This window comes from Vicia villosa, unplaced genomic scaffold (genome assembly GCF_029867415.1).
Source record: "Vicia villosa cultivar HV-30 ecotype Madison, WI unplaced genomic scaffold, Vvil1.0 ctg.001256F_1_1, whole genome shotgun sequence".
Classification (NCBI taxonomy): domain Eukaryota; kingdom Viridiplantae; phylum Streptophyta; class Magnoliopsida; order Fabales; family Fabaceae; genus Vicia; species Vicia villosa.
Genome location: NW_026705551.1, coordinates 476,109 through 487,869, shown reverse-complemented (window position 1 = coordinate 487,869; position 11,761 = coordinate 476,109). Strand labels below are relative to the sequence as shown.

At 33.3% G+C, this 11,761-nt stretch overlaps 1 protein-coding gene across 1 annotated transcript; it reads right to left on the bottom strand.

The window, feature by feature from the left end:
* Positions 1 to 475: 475 nt before the first annotated feature.
* Positions 476 to 9,291, bottom strand: LOC131634211 (uncharacterized). The gene is made up of 5 exons (XM_058904864.1): positions 9,123 to 9,291; positions 8,865 to 8,919; positions 1,739 to 1,914; positions 1,368 to 1,651; positions 476 to 619 (listed from the first exon to the last, which is right to left on the bottom strand). The coding sequence occupies exons 1-4, from the start codon at positions 9,288 to 9,290 to the stop codon at positions 1,370 to 1,372; spliced, it is 681 nt and encodes a 226-aa protein (XP_058760847.1). The 5' UTR covers position 9,291; the 3' UTR covers positions 476 to 619; positions 1,368 to 1,369.
* Between the last annotated feature and the right edge of the window lie 2,470 nt (positions 9,292 to 11,761).

Sequence of the window (11,761 nt, the reverse complement as noted above, 5' to 3'; positions counted from 1 at the left end):
AGACCTAAAAGAGTGTTAACGTACACTTTCTTGGGTGTGTTGGACAAAAAAACTTATAAATAGTAATGTAAAACACAAAAATAGAATAAAATTTCGAAAAGTTGTTTGATTGAATGTTTATTTTGATAAAATGTCAAGTCCAACATCCTACAATGTAAATTTCACGTCTTACCCAACATAGGTCTTTCTCATACAAAATCAAAAACAAAATATAAACCTATAATAGCTAACTTTGTTAAGAAAATAATTTTTGGATCATTAAATGACTAGTAAAAATAATTTAGTTTCGTCAAATAAAATTATAAGTTGTGCTTAATAGCCATCTGAGAAATAATTTTCAAATATACCAATTGTAATATGCCATTTCAAAAGCTGAGTGTTACTCAACATTTTTCAAGAGTAATGATTTATTTCCAACAGGATTATTAAGCATTTACTTATACCAAGCAAAATTCACAAGTAATGACATGTCAAAGAAATGATGAGAAATGGTACATGACAATAATTAAACATAGTCAGATAGGCTCAAAGTAACATATTTTAAATAACATAATCCTTCACCAATGCTAAAAGTAGCACAATCAAGTTCCAATTTTCATTCAACATAGCTTGGATGATCCTGTTGAATAGCATAAGAGAAACCACATAAGATTATACGAAAATTATTTGTTACATTTATAAGGACCTTCACCTTATAAATAAGAGTTAAATATGTTTTTAGTCCCTATAAATATGCGACCCTGCATTTTTAGTCCCTATAAATTTTTTCTTCAATAAATGATCATTATAAAATTATTATGCACCTAGTTTCAGTTTCTACTGTCAAACCAATATGTATTTTAGAATGATTATTTTACATACATGTTCATAATGTTTTAAAAAGTTCCTGAAAAAAAAAACTCAAAATTTAATTTCTAAATTGAAATTTTCATTACTTTTATAATTATTTTTGAAATTTGAAAAATTTAGATTTAATTTTTTTCGTTTTTAAAAATTTTAAAACTTGATAAATAAATATTTTACAATATTTTAAATATATATTAAAAAAATTATTCAAAAATTTAAAAATTAAAGAGTAACTAAACAGTTTTTAAAATTTTAAAAAATATCAGGAACTAAAATTGCATGCACAAAAATTTTAAAAGGACCATTAATTGAAGGAAAAATTTATAGGGACTAAAAATGCAGGATCGCATATTTATAGGGACTAAAAACGTATTTAACCCTATAAATAATATGTGAATTAGAATCCTATCATGTAATATTTAATGTATCTTGACATTTTTGAATTTTGAATAGAATAACAGTTTTTCATAGTCACAACCTAATAAAATTCCTTAATACCAAGTTATAAGTTAGGAACATACCTTCAATTGGAAGATGGAAGAAACACCCTTCTTAGCCCTCTAGAAGCAAGATTTTTTCTGCATGTAGGGCATTTTCGCTGTCTTGATATTGCTCTTTTGATGCAAGTCTTGCAAAAAATATGGCCGCATGTTGTTGACATTTCCTCAACAAAACCTTCCATACATATTGGGCAGTTTAAGATAGGCTCATTAAGAGGTGCAGTCTCTTTTGGAGGTTCAATTTCTGGAATCTTAGGCTTAGAAACTTCCTTGTTAGTTTCTGGTGTTCGTTTGTCATTTTCAGCCTGTAAAGAAATGTTCAAGCAAACAATATAAACACCAACAAATCAATGAGTGTAAAAAATGAAAGAAGATAAGAATTTTGTTACAACTTCATTGATGATGGCTCCCAAATTTATATTATTTTGACCAATAGGTCCAGTTATGTTCTCTGTGTAATGCATAACAGATGTTGTGATAGTTGGATTCACAATGTTCTCTGATGGCATAGTTGGATTTTCTATGTTCTGTCTATAGTGCATAACAGGTGTTGGCATAGGTTGACATTCTGCAATAATCATTAATGAAGATTTTAGAAAAAAAATCCATCCAGTAAAAACAAAGTTGGAATATTGAGCAATTTTTATTAATATACAGATAACAAATAAGGAATGATGAATGATGATTAGATAAGGACATTTTATACATTTTTTTTTAATTTCATTTTGATATGAAGTATTAAAATGAAAAAAAGGATGATTAAATATTAAAAATAACTAAATACATTTTTTAATCTATATACTTCTTAAGTATTTACATATCTATTTATCAATATCTAAATTAATTTATCTTTTATAATCTTCGGGAACTTGAATTTAGTCCACATGTCGAAAAAGTGGGTTTGAAACTCACATGGTCCTGCCTAGTAAATATGATAGCAACCACTATTACGGTTTTACATAACTCTTCCTTACAAACTTGTTTATAATACTAAGCAGTATCTCTTACCAATGTAGAAATTTGAGATTTTTTCAATACACCTTCTCATGCCTAGCGTTGTTGAGCTTGGTGCATAGATATTAATGGTGATCGGCCCATGGTTTAATTGATAGGTTATTATATTATATTTGTGTTCAACCTAACTCAAATTTAACATCATATATTATCCTATTTTAATCAATAGATGTGTTATGATATTAATCGTGAACTTATTTACAAGTGATTGAGGATGTTAAATGTGTTGAGAAATAAGGATGTGTTATAGACCATGGAATTGGAAGATTGGAGAAGTAAAATAAACATTTTATCCTTAAGGGTATCTTGGTCGTTTTACAAGTGTTTTATGGCACTTCAAGTCATGTTACGAATAACTGGATTTTTAGTAGAAATAACTAACCCCTTAAGCCTTAATTAGCAATAAAGGATGAATTCAGAGTTAAATAATGAAGTAAGGGTGTTTTGATAACTTCACATTATTGAAAGGTATTTTAGGAATTTCACCAAGATTATGCAACACTTGAAGAAAAAGTAAGATTTAGAAAGTTTTAAGAAAGGTCATTAAGTCATTGAACCATTAGTTGTGATCGATTGACCAACTTAGAAATATTAGTTATGAGGTTATGGCATTGATGGAAATGTACATGGCTTAGTAAGGGAAATTTGATCTTTTATCCTAACTGTGTATATGTGTGTGTGTGTGTGTATATATATATATATATATATATATATATATATATATATATATATATATATATATATATATATATATATATATATATATATATATATATATATAAGGGAGCGAAAGGGGAAGAAGCATAAAAATGATTTTGAGCATGGATTTGGAGTTATGCAAGCGAGGCGTCTCTTCACCTTCCCTATTCTAAAATTCCAGTCTTGATCATTTCATAACTCTCTCTTATTTCTTTGTTACAAACTAGAAACTTAGAATCTAAGGGAATTATAGATCATAGCTTAAATATTTAATGGAAGGATTAGAAGTTTGGAAGGACAACTAGGTTAGGTTGGAAGTCTTCCATGCACTAAGGAATGAAGTAGGTTTATCTTGTTCATGAGGTGGGTTTTCCTTAAATTCTGATTTCTCCCTAGTATGAACCTTAATCTCAAAGTGAGGCATGAGTTGGATTTGTCAGAATAAGGTCAATGTTGCATGAAACAGAAGAGATAAGAAATGCATAAGTCTTTGCACATGGGTAAATTACACTCTTAATTCTAATTACGGCCGGGCTGTAGTTTCTTCTGTTTTCCTGTAGGGAAGTCGTTATAAAAGATGGGAGTGTCTAGGACAATTATGGTTGTAATTTGTATTACGGTCAGTCTGAATAAATTCTTCACTTTTGATGCATAACCTCTTTGAGAATGGATTGGCTCGTTTACAATGCATCCAGGACATGGATTGTTGAGCTTCTAGTCATCTAAAGTATAATCTTATATGTTGTGAAAAAGATGCCTCGATGAACAAAGGATAAACTGTTTCTTTGTGATTAAAAAACACACAAGGGTAGAAAAGATGATAAACAAGAAGAACAACAAGGATTGGTTATAACTGCTATTCTTTCCTTACTCTTCAATCAAGATTACATGAATAACAAATAACTCTCTCACCCTAAATTAGGATTTTACAGTATGAAATGATAAGCGACTAGTATGCTATTTATAATAAACCTAACATACTAAACTAATGGGCTTTTTTCACAAATACCCATTACAAGCCAACTTAGAGTACAAGCTAACTTAAACAATAGGACATAACAAACAGGCCCAATTCGAAATACTAACAACCCTAGCATTTCTACACCTACATACTAGAACACACTTCGACTACAGTATGTAAGTCTTCGGCCCACTAGAGTTCGACCCAATTCTCACAAATCTACACCTTGGATCAAACTCTATAACATCAAAGAACAAACTAGCTTTCTTCATGCAGCTTTATCAACTGCATTTAGTGGAAAAACTTGCAACTCGGTAATGACTTGGTGATCATATCAGCAGCATTGTGATCTGTCGAAACCTTTAGCACTTGGACTTCTCCATGCTCGATTACTCCTCTGACGAAATGCAACCTAACATTGATGTGTTTGGTTCGCTCATGATAAGCTGAGTTCTTTGACAGGTGTATAGCACTTTGACTATCACTTTTAACAGTGATACCTAGACCTTGAAGTTTCAACTCCTTAGCAAAACCATCAAGCCACAATGCTTCTTTCACAGCTTCAGTGAGAGAAACATACTCCGCCTTAGTGGTTGATAAAGAATCAACCTTCTGAAGTGTTGCTTTCCAACTAATTGCAGTGCCAAACATAGTGAAAACATATCCAGAAATAGATTTTTTGGAATCCATATAACCTGCATAGTCAGAGTCGACATATACTTCGATTACTGCTTTACTATCTTCACCCAAGGCCCCACCATAAATTAGGTCCTTGTTGATCCATTTATGTATCTTAGAATCTACTTTAATGCTTGCCAGTGAGCCTTTCCAGGATTCGTCATGTACCTGCTTACAAGACTTATTGCATATGATATGTCAGGTCTAGTACAAACCATAGCATACATCAAAAAACCTACTATATTAGCATATGGGATGCTATTCATATAAGCTCTTTCGACATCAATAACGGGATACTGATCAATACTCAGCTTGAATTGAGGGTTTGTTAGAGTCACAACAGGCTTTGAATTCAACATACCAAGCTTTTCGAGAATCTTCCGTAGGTATGCCTCTTGATCTAAGCCTAATTTTGACTACTTTCTACCTCTTCGAATGTCAATCCCAAGTATCCTGAAAGCGGCTCCCAAATCCTTCATATCGAACTCCTTATTGACTTCAGCCTTCATCCTCATTACATCTTCGACATTGTTTCTTGCTATGAGAATATCATCCACATAAAGCAACAAAATAACAAATGAATTACCAGGTCGAAATTGAAAGTAAACACGGTGGTTGAACTGGCTTCTAACAAAACTTATGTGTGCTATGAACTTGTCGAATCTCCTATTCCATTGTCGAGGAGATTGTTTTAGTCCATATAAGGATCTATTCAGCTTGCACACATAATCTTCCTTCCCCTTTTTGACATACCCTTCACGTTGCCTCATCAGGACCATTTCATCTAGATCATCGTATAAGAACGCAATCTTCACATCCATCTGTTCCAATTAAAGATCGAACTGTGCCACCGTGGAAAGCAACATTCAAATGGACATATGCTTCACAACAGAAGAAAACACATCATTGAAGTCGACACCTTCTTTATGAGTGAAACCCCTTACGACTAACTTTTCCTTGTATCTTTTCGAAGGCACTTCTTCAATTCCTTCCTTAACTTTGAAAATCCATTTACAGTTGACTAACCTTGCCCCAGTAGGTTTCTTGTTCAGTTCCCAAGTGTGATTATCATGAAGAGATTTCATCTCATCATTCATGGCCTTCAGTCATTCAGTCTTATTTCGACTCCTCATAACTTCCTTGTAGTCTCTAGGTTTTTCGTCTAGAACCTCACTTGCAGATATTAAGGCATAAGCTATAAGATATGCATACCCAAGTCTCTGAGGTGACTTGATGACTCTTCTTGACCTATTTCTTAATAATAGATAATCATTGACGGTTTCATCAACTTCCTCAGCATCTTCTGCTTCTTCTTCGACTTCATCTAGGATATGCAATTCAGCATCAACATGCTCCACCTCAACAGGAATCTCTACCTATTTCAGCTCTTCTTTAGATATTCTTGCACTTCAACCAACATCATCAGTTTTCTTAAAAGTCATTTCAGCTTCATTGAAAACTACATCTCGACTGGTGATATTCTTCTTGTGACTTGGCTCTAGGCACTATAGCCTATAAGATTTGACTCCTTTAGGGTATCCCATGAACATGCATTTCAGAGCTCTAGGTTCGACCTTGTCTTTCCTAATGTGAGCATAGGCTACGCAGCCAAATAATCTAAGTCTGTCAAGATCAGGTGGATGTCCTGACCAAGCTTCTTCAGGTGTCTTCATATCTAACGCAGTCGAAGGACATGTGTTTATCAGATATCTAACTGTCGAAACAGTCTCATCCTAAAACACCTTCTTTAATCCAACACTAGTCAACATGCATCTAACTCTTTCCAAAATGGTTCGATTAAACCTTTCATCCAAACCATTTTGTTATGGAGTACCTGCAGTAGTTCTATGCCTTGTAATACCAGAGGCAGCACAAAAGCTTTCGAACGCCTCATTGCAAAACTCAAGGCCATTATCGGTTCTCAACCTCTTAACCTTTCTGCCAATCTGATTTTCGACCAGAGTCTTCCAACTTTTGAAATTCTCAAAAGTTTCATCCTTAGTTTTCTAGATGAAAACCCGTAATTTTTTTGGAATAATCATCTAGTATGGATAGAAAGTAACTCTCTCCTGAATGTGATGGACACCTTGCAGACCCCAAAGATCAGCATGGATATAATCAAGGGATCCATGTGTTCTTTGTTTGCCTTTGTTGAACATCACTCTGCAAGATTTTCCAAGTACATAGGGTTTACAAAACTTTAGCATTTCGACTTTGTCTCCACCAAGAAGATTTTGTTTCCTTAATTTGAACAAACCCCTTTCACTAACATGGCCTAATCTCATGTGCCAAATTTTCTTCTTCGACAAAGGTTTCGTGGATGCAACATCTGTCGAACCACTTACAACTTCAGCCTCAAGGTTATACATGTCTTGTACGCATCTCAAGACTTCCTTCGACCCCTTCATGAATCTTAGGATACTTTTCTCTCCTTGGAAAACATATCCTTTCTTGTCAAATTCACCAAGAGAAATCAGATTTCTCTTTAAATCATGAACATACCTAACTTCAGTCAACAACCTTATTGACTCATCATGAAGCTTGAATCTCATAGATCCAACACCTACAATCTTGGAAGCTTTGTTGTTTCCCAGCAATACAGATCCACCATCTTGATCACATAATTCCTCAAACAAGTCTTTGTTTGGAGTCATGTGCCAAGTGCAACCTAAATCCATAATCCACTCCTTACTAGAGTCACCACTTGTAACCAGAAGAACATCAGATGATTCAAAATCATCTTGAACAATGGCTGCATTTCCATTATCCTTACCTCCATGATCTTTCAGGCATTCAGGGCACACCTTTCTTGTGTGGTCCTCCTTCTTACAATGATAGCATCAAATACCAGATGCTTCACCACTATAAGACTTATGTTGACTTTTATCTTTCTTCTTGTCGAACTTAGCATCCTTTCACAAGAATTTTCCCTTAACATCCAAACCTTCACCAACCGTCAAGGGTTTATGCTCCTTTCGTTCATTTAAATCCTTAGAATACAGGGCTGATTGAACTTCTTCAAAGGTCAGGGACTCCCTTCCATACAAGAGAGTTTCTTTGAAGTGAGCATGTGTTCGAGGCAAAGTGCATAATAGTAACAACGCTTGATCTTCATCATCGATATTCAAATCAATATTTTCAAGATCAAGAATCAGCTTGTTGAACATATCCAACTGCTCAGCCAACACTTCATCTTCAATCATCTTGAATGAATACAAAGCTTGCTTCAGGTAAAGTTGATTTACCAGCGATTTGGTCATGTACAAACTTTCAAGTTTCACCCATAACCCTGATGTCATCGTCTCCTTTGATACCTTCAACGTTTCCAAATAACCCTATTGAACCAATAAGGCTTTCATCTTCAAGCGCCACAGACCGAAATCGGTCACTCCGATGAACTTTTCAATATCATACTTTGTTGAAGGCATCTTCTCCACTCTCACCGCACCAATTTGTTGTGAAAAGGATGCCTCGATGAACAAAGGATGAACTCTTTCTTTGTGATCAAGAAACACACAAGGGTAGAAAAGATGATAAACAATAAGAACAATAAGGTTTGGTTATAACTGCTATTCTTTTCTTACTCTTCAATCAAGATTGCAAGTTACAAGAATAACAAATAACCCTCTCACCCTAAATTAGGATTTTATAGTATGCAATGATGAAAGACTAGTATGCTAATTATAATAAACCTAACATACTAAACTAATGGACTTTTTTCCACAAATACCCATTACAAGCCAACTTAGGGTACAAGCTAACTTAAACAATTGGACATAACAAACATACCCAATTTGAAATACTAACAACCCTAGCATTTCTACACCTACATACTAGAACACACTTTGACTATAATATGTAAGTCTTCGATCCACTAGAGTTCGACCAAATTCTCACATTATAAAATATATCCCTTTGATGAGGAAAATATCATAACATCGAAAAAATCATTTGTATTAGTTTGTAAATGGTGGTAACTAATAGATAAAAAAATATAACTAAATTAAATTAGTAAATTCGTAAGGGGATAATAATTTCATAATGTCACAAATATAACAACTTATGATTTCTACAACAAGAAAATGATAGTAGACATATTAAAAATTTAATAAAATAAAATTGAACCACAAATGTAATTTTTCACTATGAAAGGTAAAAAATATTACCCAAACTCAAGTCAATTGTAACCCTCCTACGAGTTCTTCTTGCATTGGCCACAGCCTATGATGAAGCAATATAAAAGCAAACAAATAAGATAAATTTCTTGAAATATAATCTTAAAGATCCATTAAAATTTAAAAAAAGTAATGATAAATTTAATAATAAATAATCTAAATTTAATGATAATTATTTATGTTGTAATCTAAAAGAAATCGCGTCAACGATAATAATATTTAAATTGAAAAAAGTATAAGGACATAAACCTGGGCAAAAGCTCGAGGTGAACATTCAACAACATCATCATCAGTTTCTTCGAGATAATTTATGGGAACATGAATAGTCTCAGAAAGCCCTTCACCGGGTGAAGACTCTTCAGATGAAATGTTATCCAGATCTAACAACAAGTTCGTCTTTCTTCGTCGGTTACTCATAGTTGTTTGATCCTAGAAATTGAAGTGTTTAGATAGTCATTAACAATTCAAAGGTAAAACTAAATAATAAGAGAGTTACAAAGAAATAAGAAGAATAAAAGAGATTAAGCGAGAATAATTTACACTTAAAACAAGTTTGTATTTGATTGATGCAGAAACTACATAGATGTCATAAAACTTACAATAAAGTGAAATTTGAGAGAATTTTATGATAAAGATAATTTAGGTTCTCAATTCATAAAGATTTTGCGAAATGAAATCGAGAAACGAATGAAACGCTTCTACGCATGACTTGTTTACCTTGGGAAAAGTGAATCTATTAATGTTAATTAGTGAGGATAAGATCATATACTATAATTATTTATATATTTAATATTGAATGTGTTATTTTAATAATGAAATATAAACAATGTATACGCAATTATACTTTTAATATTCATATATATATATATATATATATATATATATATATATATATATATATATATATATCAAATAACACTATTGTTCTGCTGTGGAATTAGAAATGAAAAAGATTGTGGAAATTTCAGTGGATTCAAGCTTCCTAAGTGATTTAATGATGCGACACCTTATACTAAAGGTTGAAATCTTGATGCCTCATGAATTGGAGACATTTATCTTTAACTGGCGTTGCTAGGCTTGAGTACGATGGACCAAAGAGGGGAGTTCTTGTATGGTTAGCACTATAAATACCAAGTCAATTTAGGGTTCAAAAACCCCCTTGTGAAGATATTTATACCTCAGGATCAACGAAGTGAATAGGATAAGTGGGCCTTAACTTATTGGGCCTTTGGCCAGCATGGAACAGGTGTCCCCAAGACTCGTCGGGTCCTTTGGATACAAGGGGGTCTTTTAGCAGTCATGGTCGCCTTCAGGAATGTTTGTCCGTGCGTTAGAGGGCGTGTATCACATATGTTTTTCCAAAGAGAAATGGGGAACTTGAGCATTAAATGTAGTCCCATCCTTGAAACATTTCACCATTTTTCTCGTGATGTTTGACTTGAAAAGGTAGAAATCAGAATCCAGAATATGTAACTCAAAATAGTTGAATCCACAATGTCCGTGACTAACAAACACATTTTCAACATCTTCGTCGTCTCGCACCTTTAGCGGAAAAAGTTTAGCAAGATTGTTTTCGATAAAAACTGGATTTTGGTATGTAATTATGATATGGGACAAGATCCTAGATAGGTTTCTATTTTTCAAATGTAAGAAATTTGCATTTCTATTGATTGCAAATGGGACAGTTTCGATGTTACGAAAATTAAACCCATATACATCAAAGACATATGTCTCATCAAATGAGGTCGGCAATTAACTTGGCACCTCATTTAATGTTTGCATGGCTTCCATGCCCTATAAATTAGACATTAACTGGGTGTATTTTCATTAGCAATCAATACTTCTTCCATTCTCTCATATAATCTTACTTTCAAAATGGCTCTACTGATTATAGGTGAAATGCACAGAGGAATCGTCGCCAACATTGTGACTTATGTAAGAGTCTAAATTGCTACTATAGGCTATATTTTCTGTAAGACATATTTTTTTATGAAAGAAAATATTTTTTGGTAGGATTCTGCTAGGTTTCGTACTTGTGTCCATGAATATGTTGCCTTCGACGAGTTGATTACACCTTATATTGAGCTTGCCGATTTCGGACATGTTATCAAAATCCAGTCTTAGTCGGTTGATGCTAAATTTATACTAGCTTTAATAGAAAAATGGCGACCACAGACAAGCATTTTCTTCTTTTTAACATGTGAATGTACCGTCACGATAGAAGATGTGTACATGTTATTAGGGTTGTCTAATAATGGTAAGGCGATCAATGGAAAAAACCAACTTCGCAAATATAATTTGCAATGAACTATTGGGTGCTGAATTGTTAGATCATAACCCAAGAGGCCATTGAATCTTACTTTTGCGCCTTAAGGAATATTATGGCAGATTAAGTTTACATGAAAATTTTACCGAACAAGATCAAATAATAAAAACTAGGTGTTATAGTATGCTTTAAATTGGTTTATTCTTATTTCCCAAAGGTAGTGGTTCTAGTATGCATGTTATGTATTTACCCTCATTAAGACACATAAATAAAATAGGAACATATAGTTGGGGGTCCGCCTGTTTGACTTATCTGTATAGTTCGTTGTGTAAAAACGCATCGAAAGACACGTCTACATTTTCTGGATGCGTTGTTTTACTCCAAGCATGAGGTTGGTCCACACTTCCGTCCCTAGCACCCATCATTCGCAACAGCTTCATATTCCCATATGACAAAAGTAATTTAACAACATTAATTCTATTTACTTACTTTAGCAATCATTATTTCTATTTTTTGTTTAGATGGTCAGCTCGCGGTATGACTTACGACAGACGTCCTAGATATTGTATCACTCAGTATCGCAATCTCTTGGATCATCTTAGATTAGAAGATGTATTTCCAC

What these genes read in the sequence shown, in the direction of transcription:
- LOC131634211 (XM_058904864.1), bottom strand. Translation starts at nt 9,290, where the DNA reads ATGAGTAACCGACGAAGAAAGACGAACTTGTTGTTAGATCTGGATAAC. An exon ending in TACAATTGACTTGAGTTTGG is followed by an intron (nt 1,915 to 8,864) that starts GTAATATTTTTT and finishes TGATTATTGCAG; the next exon opens with AATGTCAACCTATGCCAACA. An exon ending in TGGGAGCCATCATCAATGAA is followed by an intron (nt 1,652 to 1,738) that starts GTTGTAACAAAA and finishes ATTTCTTTACAG; the next exon opens with GCTGAAAATGACAAACGAAC.